Raw genomic sequence first — 15,877 nt, 5'->3', positions numbered from 1 at the left:
TGTGCATGATCTTGAGAATGAGAAGCCCTCAAATTGTGAGTTGAAAGATAATTTCCAAAGAGATTCATTGAAAACGGTGTTGAAAAATGTGTTTGACAAAAGTTCTTTGAAAAATGTTATTCATGATTCTTCTTTGAAAAGTGATTTAAAATCCAATGAATCGAACAAGTCCAATGCTGAAAATTCTTTGAAAGAAAATGCTGAAAGAGTTTTTGAAAAAGCTCCATTTCCGGACGCCTTGAAAGGATTCATTTCAAAAGAAAGGCAAAAGACCAAGAACAATGAGATAATGGATATGTTTAGGCAAGTCACAGTTAATCTTCCACTTTTGGATGCAATTAAGCAAATTCCGGCTTATGCCAAATTCTTAAAGGACTTATACACCCAAAAGCGGAAGAACAAGAGCCAAACATCAAAAAAGGTGGTCTTAACCGAACAAGTGAGTTCCATTCTACAACACAACACTTTGCCAAAGTTTAAGGACCCCGGTGCACCTACAACATCTTGTGTCATTGGTGAACATGTCATCAACCGGGCACTTCTTGACTTAGGGGCTAGTGTTAACCTTCTTCCCTATTCGGTTTATGTCAAATTGGGCCTAAGTGAATTGAAACCGACGTCGGTGGTTTTACAACTTGCCGACCGATCCATTAAGAAGCATAGGGGGATAATTGAGGATGTGTTGATTAAGATTGATAAGTTCTTCTTCCCGGTTGACTTTGTCGTCATTGACACGGAACCGGTGCCCAATCCAAAGAACCAAATTCCGGTTATCCTTGGCCGTCCTTTCTTGGCAACCTCAAATGCCAACATAAATTGTAGGACGGGGATAATGAAGATTTCTTTTGGGCACATGAGAGTGAAGTTGAACATCTTTAACCCCACACCCAATTCATTTGACAAATATGAAGAATAGGTTAATGTGGTAGAGGAATATCATGATCTTGCTTGTGAAAGAAATGAGCTTTTGTGCATGAACAATGTTTCAAAGCCTTCATCTTCATCTTCAGCATTGCATGCCAGAAAAGTGATTTCGAACTCTTGTTGTGAAAGGGCGTGGAAGCCCAAGGAAAGTTTTGACAAAGAACTCAAGACGTCTTTTGAGTTTACTCCAACAAGTTCTTTTAAGAACCATTTGTTGGGAGTGACTCGAAACATCTCTCATCCCAAAAAGGAGGGGATGCATTGCAAGATCTTTGATCCGGGCTGAAAGAGCCCAAGGTCTTGCTAGAGACGTTAAAGACTAGCACCGAAATTCGTAGGATGTCAAAACCCTATTCCTCCCTCATTTCTATCTTGCATTTTGATTCTTGCGAAGTCTAGATACTGTTTTTGTGGTTCATATACATTGGAAGGAACTGAGTAAGGGATTGCATGAGCATTCAAGTCATTTTGAGCATTTAGACATAATTTCGATCGATCCAAGTTTTGGTTCGATCAATCGAACTTTGGTTCGATCGATCCAACTATGGACTCGATCGATCCAGCTCTCATTTTGCACCCAACACTTAGAAAAATTTTGGACCTGCATCCAAACTCCAAAATGCATGCTCTCGGGATCTCCAAATTTTCAAAAGTTCGATCGATCGTAAACCATTTCGATCGATCGAACTACCTTTCGATCGATCCAACATGTGGTTCGATCGATCATGAGTCCCAACACTTAGAAAAATTTTGGACCTGCATCCAAATTCCAAAATGCATGCTCTCGGGACTTTTCAAAATTTTTCATGTTCGATCGATCGAATTCCAAGTTCGATCGATCCAAGGTTCCAACACGTGTCAACTCTTGAACCCTTAAACTTGTACATTCTTTATCCTCTTCGATCGATCGAAATCTTTCTTCGATCGATCGAAATTTGCATCTCATTAATTTAATTCCCTTTGATTTTTTAAAATTTATTTCAAAAAAAAAAAAAATGCCATTAAGAGTGGAGACCTAAGTTCGATCGATCGAACTCCATCTTCGATCGATCGAACTCTGCATATCGTGTTTTTAAAAATATAACCGAGTTGGATCGATCACTTTGGATCGATCCAACTTCAAAAGGAAACCAAACCCTAGTCTCCCTCTTCTCTCAATCTCATCTCAATCCGGCCAACCTCCATTCCAATCATCTTCCCCATCTCCGGCGAGCCAATTCCGGCAAGGTAGAGCCTTATTTTCACTGCGGCTTCGCACCCTCTCTCTCATCTCATCCCTCTCGGTTTTGAGGTAAACCGCGAGCCATTTCTTGATTTAAAAGCTTAAATTGATGCATATTATTGATTTTCTATGTCGAATTATGTTATAAATGTGTAAATCATCCATTTTGAAGCTTGAATTTCCTGTTACATGATATACATATACATATCCATTCGGCCGAACCAAATTGGGGATTGTGATGTGATTTGTGAAGTTTGGGGAGTGTTTGGGTGTTGAGGATGGGATGTTTGGTGTGTAGATGGGCCCACAAACACGTTTGTGTGGGCCCCGTGCTCTAGATCTCACAGATTTGCGACTTTTCAGATTCGGCATTTGCACAGTTCGATCGATCGAACTTGTGCTTCGATCGATCGAAGTAGTGAACTTCATTTCACTATCTTCGATCGATCCAATCTTGTGCACTTTCATGCTTCGATCGATCCAAGTGTTGGATTGATCCAATTCACTTCGATCGATCCAACTTTTGAACATTTTTCACTTCGATCGATCGAAGTTTTCTGTGATCGATCGAACTTAAAGTTCGATCGATCGAACTTTCACAGATCATACATACACACTCCATTCATCTTGTGTCGTCTTCATGCTATCTTTATATGCACAATGCCTGTGATATTCCACATTGGATGCTTTTCATACCTACATTGCTTAGCATGATTCACATATCATCATCATCATAGATTCATGTCATCCGTATTTTTCCTATCTTATTTGACATACATATTTCTATTATGCACTTAAATTCTTATATGTCTGGCGCTGATTTATATTGAAATTTTCTTGTCTTTTTGCAGATCATGCCTCCGCGATACAAGAGTACAGCCAGGAGATCTTCGGGGCCACAGCGACCCCGCAGACATATACGGCCCAGGATAGAGATGGTTGCAGAGCCATCTCATGCTCAGGCGGAGCCCGCACAGGCTACTCCCCCTCAGTCCCCATCCCACAAGGCTGAGGAGGGAGCTGACCACATGCCATCTACATCCCAGGCTCCTTCAGCCTTCACACCATCACCTTCTCCTATGCGCCATCAGGCAGATGCAGCCGCCATGCCATCACCGCAGCCACCTCTACCGGCTTAGCGCCGTGACTAGTTGTTGCCGAGATATGCAGCTATGGCCGTGGCTCAGGAGTCATACTTCGATACTGAGTACTTCTCCGAGTCTATCTTGACCCGGTCTGGCTATCAGGATATCATGCAGCGGGGCCTCTCAGCCATCTTTGCCCCAGTCACCGGCCTTGTATACCCGCGACTGGTGCGGCTATTCTTTCAGCATCTCCGGCCCTCGCCACGATCTACCGCAGAGATGATCACTACACTGGATGGCCACGAGATTGTCATCACAGTTGACACTCTGGCCCGTGCTTGCCGGTGCCCACACCGGTGTCCACCTGAGCTTGCAGAGACATACCCGAGGCTGCATAGGCCTTCATTTTCTGACATGGCTGTCTCCTTGACAGGCCATCATACCGGTGGTCAGACATTCGCCACCAGGACCTTCTTGCCTGACGACCTCTGGTTCATTGACACAGTTCTTTTCCAGAATATTTACATGGCGGGCCACAAGATCCAGAGGCGTCATGACTACTTGACAGCTCTTTACGCTTTTTACACGGGCTGCTGGGTATCTATCCCAGTCCTCATCTGGAGCGTGATGAGGTTACTGTATGATTCTTTCATTTCCAGGAAGGACCCTAAGCGGTCCAAGGTCCTGCCCTTCGGACACCTCATCACGCAGATCCTTCTTGACCAGCGCTACAGAGTGCCCCCAGATGAGGAGCCCCTTGCACGGTCCAGCTTCTATAGGAGGAGCTACTAGAATAAGAGCTATAATGCTCTTATTCGGAGTCTTCAGGAGCCAGCTGTAGAGGCAGCAGCTGAACTAGAGGAGGAGGAGGCAGCCCAGGCACAGCCGGTACCTCCAGCAGCAGCAGATATCGCAGCGGACGACGCACCAATCGGTCTGGCTACCGATCGCATGGACATTGACCTGGAGCGACCTGCGGAAGAGTATGCCGATGCTGCAGATGATGCTGATGCCGATGATACCAGTGATCGAGCCGCTGCTCAGGAGCGAGTTCGGGAGTCTTCTTCAGAGGCATCTCTGCCTGAGTCTCCAGTTCCCACTCTCGGATTCGAAGCACGCTTGCAGACACTGGAGGAGGACATAGCAGCCATGCGAGCCGACATCACTGCCCACCGAGCTGAGTTCACCTCTTTCAGGGCGGATGTTATGGCTTGCTTTGCCGATCTCTCCAGCCGACTCCCTGCACCTGCACCCGCACCTGCACCTCCAGCCACTGCAGATCTTCACGATCAGGCCTCCTGAGACTCCACTTCCAGTTGTTCTATGCTTTCATTTCTTTTATTCTGGATCTGTATTATACTGTCACTGTTACTGTATTATACTTTGTGGCCGGTCTATCGGCTTTATTATTTTATTGATGTACCTACACTTTATATTCTCTATATATTACTTTTTGATTATGGATGTCTCTTAGTATCTCATATTTGTATGTTTGACTCCATCAGGTACACCACAGTGACTTCAGTGAGAGAGTGCTGCCTAATTTTTCAGGACCACTCTTACACCTCTCTCTCTATTCTCTATTTATCCTATTTTACACTTGCATGTCCACTGTGCACTGATTATCCTATCTTGTTATCTAATGAGTTTATCCGAGTGCAAACTTTTCAGGACCATAGTTTATCCCAAGTTTGGGGGGGCCATGCCACCCACTTTGGATACTTCTATCCCGATTATTCATGTCTAAAGCACTGGTATACTCTTTCCTTTGTTCTCTTCACACATTGAGGACAATGTGCAGTTTAAGTTTGGGGGTATTGGTGTATATTTCAGTGTTACTTTAAAATTCAAATTTTTAGCATGTCTTGTGTATTTGAGGGATATTTCTATACTTGGTCCATTTCTAGCTATAATTTTGATCTTTTGAGGACTATATTGCTTAAAATTTAAAATTTGCTTGACTTGAGAGTCCAATACTCCTTGTATGCCTTGAGGATGCCATTTAGGAGTAAATTTTTCAAAAGATTGATATCTTGCTTGCATTTGTGGTCCACATCATCCTGAATTTGTGATTGTTTTGAGATTCATTCTAGGATTCTACACTAGCACCGGTGCACACTAGCATTCATTTGTGGGGTACATGCTTTGTTGATTATTGAATTGGTTATATCCCAATTGGGCTAGTAGTGCATTCAAAGCTTTCATTCTTGATAAAGGTGGATAACAACCCCTTTTCATTGAGTAGCCGGGATTCTTGCCTCATTAAGCAGTGAACTTCTCGCGCCGAAAGGTGGAGGGCCCAAACTCTAGGTTAATAATTGAATTGAAAAAAAAAAACAAAAAAAAAAAAAAAAGAAGAAGAAGAAGAAGTTGCAAAAAGCAATAAAAGTGAGGACTTCTCCCAAAAGGTGAGAAGTGGGAAATGATTAGATGGTTGTTGTCTTGATTTGTAGCCTAGTTGATTTGAGTTTGTAAGTCCGTAGGGGTGTCTTAACACCTAATGCCCTAAAGCCATCTGGTTTGGAAGTCATTGACCTAAAGCTCGCTACATGAATCTTCTAGAAAGCTTAAGAGATCAACACATTGCACAATACTTCCATCTTTGATCCTCAATAAAAAAATAAAAAATAAAAAAAATAAAAAAATAGAGTGAAAAGAATAAGCGCACCTAGAACAATAAAGCTTTAATAAAAGGTCCACTCTCTTATCTTGATGATCGGTACTAGATTTGTGTGCTAGTTTGAGGGTAAGGATGTGATTATTTCTCTAGTTAGCTAAGATAGCAACACACTTGATGCCGGACCTCTCACATGGATTCTAGACTTGTTTTGATTTTCATGATCATTTTCTTGATGTGTGGAGGACCATGTTTGCTTGCTTGATATTGAAATTTTGGGAGATTGCTTAGAAATGGTTGAAAAATTGCATACTTGAGGTAGTTTTCTCCCAATGCTTGTTTGCAATATTGGTGCCTCTTTTGAAAGAATGAGCTTAATGTTTGTGGGTACCATTTCTGGAAACCCTCACGAGACTTTACTCGTCCACTAGGGGTAACCTAGGGGTTTAAAAGGCTTGTTGCATATGCTAAATGCAATCGTGCTCCCTACGAAAGTGGCGCTATCATTTTACTTGCTTTCCAGTTTATACTTGTTTAGTTGTTCATTTCATTCCTTTACTTCTTAGTTCATTGCTAGGGACTAGCAATATTTAAGTTTGGGGGTGTGATGAGCACTGAAAAGTGCGCATTTAAAACCGTTAAGCTTAAGCATTCTAGTACCTTTATCTATCTTACTTTGCCGTTTAGACTTATTACGTGTTATTTATATTTTCAGGCACTAATCCCAAAATTGAGCTAACTCAGCCAAATAAGAGCTTAATTGAAACAATTCTGAGATAAACCAAAGGAGGGAGCAAAGTGGAGAAAGCAAGGAGCAAAAAGGAATCAAAGTTGTGCAGCTGAAAAGTTCGATCGATCCAACTTAGAGTTCGATCGATCGAACATCTATGATCGATCACAGTACTTCTCGATAGATCCAACCTTGGCCTTTGCTGAAATTCCAAGTTCGATCGATCCAACATCACCTTCGATCGATCGAACCCTATTTTGTCCTATTCAAATGATTGATCTTATCCACAGCTGTACGCCTACCAACCACTTTTGTCATTTTCCCCATAAATATCTTCGAAATATCTCAGCCTTGTCCTTATCCAGAGGAGTCAGACCACTTCGATCGATCCAAGATGCAGTTCGATCGATCGAACACATCTTCGATCGATCCAAGTTAAGGTTCGATCGATCGAACTTCCTCCAGCGAGAAAAAGTTAAAGTCCAGCTCATTTATTCCGTCCTTCACCCAATCATTAGAGAATATGCCTTGCACGACCACAGCTCATCATAGGGTGTATTTGACCTACCTATATAAGGAATATGATACACTTTTTGGAGGGGAGTCTAGAGTCTCTTGTCACACATTGAAAATCATCTTGGAGGCTATTCTTGGAGAGGAAGAAGGGAGGAAGCTAGAGAAACCATTGGAGGAGATCTTCATCTACAAGGAGCAGCCATGGAGTTAGCCCTTGAGGGTTGGATCATCACTACCATGAGTGGCGAGACATCTTCTTGGGGCTAGAGTTAGCCCCAAGCATGCTTTCTATACTCTAATCTTGTGTATTATTGAGGGATTAGTGTTGTATGATACATCTTGATATTCATGTATATATAAATCTTGATTATTTCATGGTTTGTATGGTTTAATGCTTCCAATTGACTATTCTATGCTACCCATATGTCTATGTATGCTAAAGTAGGATATTCATGTGCTTATTTCTAGATTTAGTGTTTTTGATGCATGTCTATGTGTATTGATGCTATAGATCTAGAGATTATCAAGATGATATGTTTAATGAATGTTATTTTGGTTCATTTTATGGTTTATGCCTATTCTTAATGGTTTGTGCCTCTCCCCTAGTCTAGATAGCTTTATTTTCATGCTAGTAGTGTAGATTTAGTGTAGTGGTAGTATAATGTTAGATGGGAGGACAATCTACTCTTGATGTTTGATGTTCCATGCTTGTGAGTCCAAATGGCATATTCCTCTAATATTGTGTTGCATGTGGATTATGAGCTTAATGAAGGATTAATGACTTGTTTTGATCTATTGTGCTATCCCCATGTTGTCTAGACAATATATGCTCTATTGCTTAGATATATTGTGCTCTTCACATGATGTTTAGACAATACTTACTTGATTTGTCATCCTTGCCAATTAAATCAACCTAATGTACACACACCCTTATCATATTGCAACATATCCATTACCCTCAATTGATCACTTGTTAGTAGTATAGAAAAGTATTGCTTGGTGGTGATCTCTACACCCCAAGACCTCTCTCTCTCTTGTTTACCTCATATTATTTTATTTAGTTGAATTCAATTTAGCTTAATCAACCAACCAACCAATTGTGTGATCACTCGACCTACTAACCCTAATTACCATAGTTCACAATTCGATACACCATCAAATCCCTTGGGACGATCCCTACTCGCCCTATCTATATTTTATATAGAGAAAGGTAGTAGTGGCTTTTTATAAATGTAAAACTTGGACACCTCCTAAACACACACAACTCTCAAGCTTTGTTGGTTGTGGCGACTCCATCAAGGAAACCAACACCATTCACCAATATTTAATTTGAGGCAAAAAATAATTTACAAAAATAATTTTTCTATTTCCTAATAAATGCCCTCAAATTAATTAGCAATCTAATCCAATTTATCTTCATAATTTAATTAATATAAATCAAGCCATTTAGTTAAAAATCATGGATCCAATGCATGAACAATTATAATAAGCATTAAATTATTCCATGCATCAAATAATAGACAGAAGCAATATAAATGGCCAATGGATTCAGCTTTTAACATTTAAAAACTATTCTTGCTGTACGGGCGTCCTTCAACTGTCTATAAACACCCATAGGAAGCTTGTACGCGTCAGGAGAAGCAAAACGCCGCTTGGAACAAGCCCGGAGGACCCCACACGCGCTAGCACGCACCTAGGGCTGGCTGCAAGACTCGGCACGCGCTCCCACGCGCCGGCAGGAGCTTGGGGCGCGCCCTTACGCGCTCCCACGCACCTGGGGCGCGTGGAACGCGCCTCCACGCGCCTTCACGCGCGTGGAGGGTAACACCTCCTTGGCTGGCGCGTGAGATCCACGCGCCAGCTTGTCCTTTATTTGCCACTTCCTGGCGCGTGAGGAACATGCGCCAGGCTCACCTTACCTGCATCACATGTGATTCCAGCCTTCTTCGACGCCTTTTCTCGCCGCCGGCGATGCTCCGGCCACCGGAAAAACGCCGAAAAATTCCAGAAAAATTAGAAAAATTCCCAGCAAATTAAATTAAGCCTCAAAAAATTGCAGAAAAATTCCAAAAAATTCAGAAAAATTTCAGAAAATTACTGAAGCATAATTTAACCATTTCGGACCCTCTTGAAGCTTCATAGCATCCTTTGATGAATATTACATGGCTTTAATAAATACTTATAATTTGAAATACAATGGAAAAAATTAAATTACATCATTAAATTTTCAAACGGTTAAAATAAAGCCTTAATTACATTCATCCAAAATAAAATTACATTCTATATACCTATAAGCTTCATCCATGGCCCAAACACACATCATCATCCATTCACAATTATACATACATCATCATGTATTAATATATATCAACATAATAAATCATACATCAACATATATCAATAATTTTATATATGTATATATAATTTGGATCCATGAATATGATTTCTATAAACACATGTTCTCTAATAATGAATTAAACTATGTGCTCTGATACCACTGTTGGGAAACGTGTAAGTTTTTAAAACTTTTTGAGGGATTTGCAATCATAGATCTTGATTCATCACATAGAGACAAGTTTTATGCAAAGATAAATAAAAGATGATGCATAATTCAATAAACAGATTGAATACTTACATCAAAGATCTGAGTAGACTTTTTGAACTTTCTTCTAAAGTGAATGTTCTCACTTATTGTAGATCCCTTTAGCAAGATCCTTTCTCCTTCTTTTTGATCATTATCTTCCCTTTAGGAATCACCAATATGCCTTGATGAATGACCTTGGAATCTAGGCTGGTGGTAGCTTCCTTTAGAAGAGAAAACAAAACCCTAAAATTTAGAGAGAGAAAGTGTATTCCTTTTTCTTGTTCTCAAAGTCACACCTAAAATATACATGAACTCATGTATATATAGGCAAAATAAAAATAAGAATAAGGAAATAATAAATCATTCTCCATCTCTAATTCAACTTTCTCAATTCTAACATGACTCCAATATCAACTTGGGCTATTGGTGAGAATCCTTTTGGGCTTACTATTTTCTTGGCTCCTATAAATTAATAATTGGTCTGGTCCATTAAACCATGGACCCAATTCAATTAATTCATAAATTAATTTCTACTCCACTAAAAGAAATTAATTGCACTCCAATTAAATAGTAAAAAAAACCTCTAAGTCAATGTTGCACTTTGACCCCTCTATGCTTAATTATTTATCGGATAATTAAAGCCATCAATCCGACAACATAATTAATATAATTATTTTGTTACCTTTGATTATTTCCGGCTCGATCACAATAAAATATTTATTTGACAAAAAATAATAATAATTTATTAAATAAATATATATAGAAAACATTTGTTTAAAACATACGAAGGCCTTCGAATTTAATTTGTGATCAACCATAATTAAAACAAAATAAATACAAATAGCACTGATGCAAATATTGAGAATATAGACCTCTAATTATTACTTACATAACTACCCAAAGTGTCGATCTAAGGATCCCGAGGTATCCGCCGAACAAATCAAAGTAATTATTAATTAATAAAAGAGTCTATACTTCTCTCATGCTTGAGAGTCAAAAGTCATGACTGTGATAGAGAGCAATTGCATACGACAGCTCTCGCAATATATCTCAATCTATCGTGGACTCGGTTTAAGTCTTAACTAATTAAATGTCCATCCATAATTACCGACTTTAAACCATTTATGATTACTAATTTATATCATAGTATTGATTGTCATTACATACATATATAAATATATTTTGTAATCAAGCGGACACAATCAATTCCATAAAAAATCGAAAAATAATATATTCCATTCACCAATTGTATAATGCTTTAATAATAATATCCAGATGAGAAACCATGACTTTTACAATCCAAAATTAGAATTTGCTGTGCTAGGGCACACATATCCTAACAAGTACCTATAAAACTATTGTTACCAAGAATTAACTCTTGCAGTTCAGTCAAGGCACCTAACCATGACGGAAGCTGTCCACTAAATTTGTTAAAACTCAAATTCATGAATTTCAATCGACGCAGATGAACTAATTCATTAGGCAAATGACCACTGAACGAGTTGTTACTGAGGTTGAGAGAAGCAAGAAATGAGAGGTTACCCAGGTTTGGAGGAACCGTACCTTCAAGAGCCATGTCAGAAAGGTCCAATGATATCACTCGTCGGTGGCGAACACCACAAGTGACTCCAACCCAGTTACAAACGAATGTTGATGTGGACCAGTTGTTAGCCAAGACACCATGAGGGTCAAAAGTGATATGGGCTTTCAATTCAAGAAGAGAAGATTAGTCACTGGTAATGTTGGGTACACTCCTAGCTAAACAAGCCACAACACAATGCACTAACAACACTGCATGCAAAAGAGAAAACCAAGTAATTTTCTCCATGAGTGTGTGTGAATAATTTGGAATACGTACCAACTCAGTTTGCAAGATATATAAAAAATGAAAATCTATATGTATAACGGTATATATAAATTTCCTAAATATCTTCTTATTGTTGTGATGAGTACAGAAATGAATGTGAAGTTTATGTTAAATTCTATATGATGTTTCTAGAATGATCAAGCAGCCGGCCCTTGAAAACAATTTTTTTTTTGGTAAACAAGGACTTGGCAGCCTTGAGTAATGGCAGGCCGGTTTTTAGGAGAAAATATAGGACACGAAACAAAGACTACCAATTCATATATATTCAGTCAATTCATGCTGACAAATACTGAAACACCACTAGGCACTAGACTAGACAAAGATTGGAAGACCAAAACCATCCTTCTGATTCTAAAATGTATATGAATCCAACACTTCATGTAGCATTCTTCCTTGTCTCCATAAAAAAATGATCTTGTATATACTGACCAGGTCATGATCCAAGAGTATACATTAAATAAAAGAAAAAATACATCTAAAAAAAATTTATAATTAGTTGTGATGAACTTCACCCACAGAACCATGAAAAATTCGCGGCAACATACTTATACGGAAGTGAGTTTTATAGTTTTACCTTTCATCAGGAAATTGACTAGAACCGATAGGATGGAAACCCAAATCTGGTATAAAAATAAAAATAGAAAAAGTACTAAAAATTTTCCATAGAAGATTGACGTACTACCAATTCAAGTCTGGTATATTCTAGGGCTGCAACTTGGGCGGGCTAACCCTGCCCAACCCAAAATTTTTGAAATTAAGGCTTATATTCACAAATCGGGTTCATGTTCGGATTGGGTTTTGTCAAAATCCAGACAAATTCGGATTGGGCTCAGGCTCAACCCGAACCCAACCCAAAACCTAAAATAAAAAAAATAGAAATAAATTTTTTTTTTTTCTCCTTTCTCTCTCCTCTCTCTTCTTTCTCTCTCTGCCGCCGTCCATGCACTTCTCCGCAATCCTAAAACGAACGTGTGTGTGTGTGTGTTAATGAATCATTGTGTTCATGTGTAGTGCATTCAGAAGTTTTTAATGTCTATTATGTATTTCAAATACAATGTGCAAAATTTTCGGCCAAAAAATTTGCCAAAATTTTTAGTACGGTAAAAAATGTTTGTGCCACACTCCTGTACTGATAATACTATTGTAAAAGGAAAAACATTCACTACACTAATATAAAACTTTTATTGGACTAATAATATTGTAAAATGTCAAACTTAAAAATAGTTCAAAGTGTAGATGATATATATACTTTGTTTTTAAAAAAAAATTAGTTATCTCTTTGGTAAACTTGAGAAATTTTACGCGGGTGCATTCTTATACTGATTTGTTAAAATGAAGTAGAAAATTTTATTTTAATATTGTAAAATGTAAACGGTTCACTACACTAATGAATTCAATACACTAATATAAATTGTTTATTATGACTAACAGGCCAGTAACCTAGCGGTACCAAGTCTCTACTTTTCAAAGAGAGGTCAGGGGTTTGAGCCTCAATGGAGGCATGTGTGTGTGAGTACCCAACTAGGAAAAAAAAAATTTGTTTATAATGCTAATGTAAAATGATGAGAGATTTAACTGTTCGTTCGACTGATTAGGTTAATCTATATTTATTGATTGGCATCTCTTCAAATCCATAAAAACTAAAAATATATAAAACACACACCCACATCTTAGAAAACCAAGTGATGAAAAAAAAAAAAAATCATTGGAAGAGGTGGTCCAAGGGAAAGAAAGAATAAGAGATTGGTAAAGTACGAGAGAGATGAGATGGAAAGGGCAATTGGTAAGTCTCAAAAGGTGTTTAGAGGTATTTTTATGTATCTATGAATAGTGAAAATTGACATTTTGATAATTATTTTTGCTTAAGTTGCTTTTATTAAATAATTTTTGAATATTTATATTATGATAATTATAGCTTCCTATGGTTTTTAAAATTAAATTAACCCTAGTAAATTTTTGACTCATTTAACATAATGACAAAGAATTAGTAGTAATCTTCCATTGATGGTACATAGCAAGTAACAACAATAATATCATAATTTAGTTTAAAAAACCAGTAACAACAACAATAGCAAACAATGAGAGCAAACAATTAAGTAACAAGTAACAACAACAATAGCAAACAAAGTACATACCAAGTAACAACAACAATAGCAAAAAAATGAGAGCAAAAAATGAGAGCAAACAAATACATACCAACTAACAACAACAATAGCAAAAAATGAGAGCAAACAATTAAGTAACAAGTAACAACAACAATAGCAAAAAAATGAGAGCAAACAATTAAGGATGAAAAGATAAATAAAAAATTGTTTAGGGAGCTTGCCAAGGAGATGATGTGGCGCAAATGTCCTGGATGCAGGTTCTCTCTCTCTCTCTCTCTCTCCCTCTCTATACATTATATACTTTTTTTTTTTGTTTTTTCTGGCAACCGAAGATAGTATTAACAAACTGAACAAGTATGTCATGAAAAACACCCACAAACAAAAGTGAAAATCATTGAAGCTCTCCAAGATAACTTCCTAATCAATGCTAGCTGAACAAGACTTGGAGCCTTCACACCGGATGAAGGGCAATATTCAGAGTAATCTTTAAAGAACCTGACAGAGTAGGAGATCATCCCATCATCCAAACAAACACACACATGCATATCAGCATCCACATTTGAGATATCTTGGTCTGCAAAGGTAACAAGTAGCACCGAAAGAACCTGGATATATCACATAATCCGTATAAACATGACTACTGGAAAGCTTAATAATAGCATTAACCACCTCGTAGCCCTGCCTACAATCAGATTGAAACCAATACGAGGGGAGTACCCAAGGGTGGCTCGAGCCTTAGATGTAGCCCTGCCTACAATCAGATTGAAACCAATACGAGGGGAGTACCCAAGGGCGGCTCGAGCCTTAGATGAGTTAGGCGACCGCCTAAGGCCACAGTCAATAAAAAGACCTCAAAATATTATAATTGCTTTGTATATGATATATTGTAATTATTTTCTTATTAAACACTAATTCTAAAAAAATTATCACCTAAAATAACTCTTCTTTTTTGGCCTTTTTATTAAATTTTAACCAAGAGAGAAATTATTTAACTCCTAAAATATCTTTTTTTTTTTATTTATCTCCTAAAATATCTCATTAATATTGTATTTCTTTGTCTATCTTATACACATTTAACTCCTAAAATATCTCATTTTTTTTTATTTATCTCCTAAAATATCTCATTAATATTTTATTTCTTTGTCTATCTTATACACGTTTTTTTTCGGTAAGTTGCACTACAATAAATATTTAGCCATTATATGGGGAAAGAAGAAACTTTCCATATTCTCTTTTTCTAGATTTTTATTTTATTTATTTATTTATTCATTTTTTCTTATTCCTAATCATCTGATTTATCTTCTCTCTCAGCAAACTCAACAAATTACTTATGAGTTACAAGTCATGACCTCTCTTCTCAGTCCTCTCTCTTTACAACTTTATAATTTTCTTTTTTCTCGACTCAATATTCATTAGTCTCAAATCTCAATTTAAGAATTTGCAGCAGCATTGAATTGGGCTTTCTAAATCAGGTTATATTGTTCTTTTTCTTTAATTATTTTTTATTTTTATTAACTTTTGTTATAAAAAAATTGTATATATCTATATTTTTCATATATTTGTATATTTGTTTGTGAGTTGTGAGTCTTGTGATTATTTTTACCCATATTTTTTAATATGTCTGTTAGAAAGTATGAATTAGAATTTGAAAAACTTAAAAAAAAATAATAAAATAAAAAAATAATAATAATAATTTATATAAACTAATTCAATCTCAAAAGGGAGCTATTGAAAAATTTGTTACAACTAATAATTAAAACCTAACCAAAAATTTAGGTGAAAGTTCAGCACATGAACAATCAAATCATCTAAAAGAATTAGAATATTATACAATAGTGAAAGAAAAAAATATTGGTGACTTGATTCACAGTAATAATCAAGAACAACAAAAACGAATTGGAAGAAAGTGAAACAAGTAATTAAAAATCATATTCTAAGACTATTCCCACAAATATATATGATCCTGGAAAAAATATTTACTAGTAGAAAATGGTCCAATTAGATTTAACCACACTTAAATATAAGAATTTAATTAGTAAGTTTGCATCTCAAAAAGTAAGAAGGATGATTTTTAATTAATTATTATTTAATAATTAATATATTGCATATTATGATATGAAAAAGCCACTTTTTATTTTTCGCCTAAAGCCCGAGTTACATCGAGCCGCCCCGCCCCTGGGAGTACCTAGAATACCATATGGAAATTAAACCAAAAAGAAAGGAACTT

The 15,877-nt window shown here is 37.2% G+C and overlaps 1 protein-coding gene across 1 annotated transcript in view; it reads right to left on the bottom strand.

Moving 5' to 3' along the window:
* The window catches only part of LOC132274662 (receptor-like protein 35), a 34,911-nt gene extending 23,657 nt beyond the window's left edge, over positions 1–11,254 (bottom strand). The window contains exon 1 of the mRNA XM_059775988.1: positions 11,026–11,254. Within this exon, the coding sequence (XP_059631971.1) occupies positions 11,026–11,254 (229 nt within the window). The remainder of the gene's footprint in view (positions 1–11,025) is intronic.
* Positions 11,255–15,877: the final 4,623 nt, after the last annotated feature.

The sequence above is a fragment of the Cornus florida genome, unplaced genomic scaffold, assembly GCF_030987335.1.
Source record: "Cornus florida cultivar Cherokee Brave unplaced genomic scaffold, ASM3098733v1 CherokeeBrave_3.0.0_Hap2_Chr01, whole genome shotgun sequence".
Taxonomy (NCBI): Eukaryota; Viridiplantae; Streptophyta; class Magnoliopsida; order Cornales; family Cornaceae; genus Cornus; species Cornus florida.
This window is presented reverse-complemented; position numbering and strand designations above follow the sequence as displayed.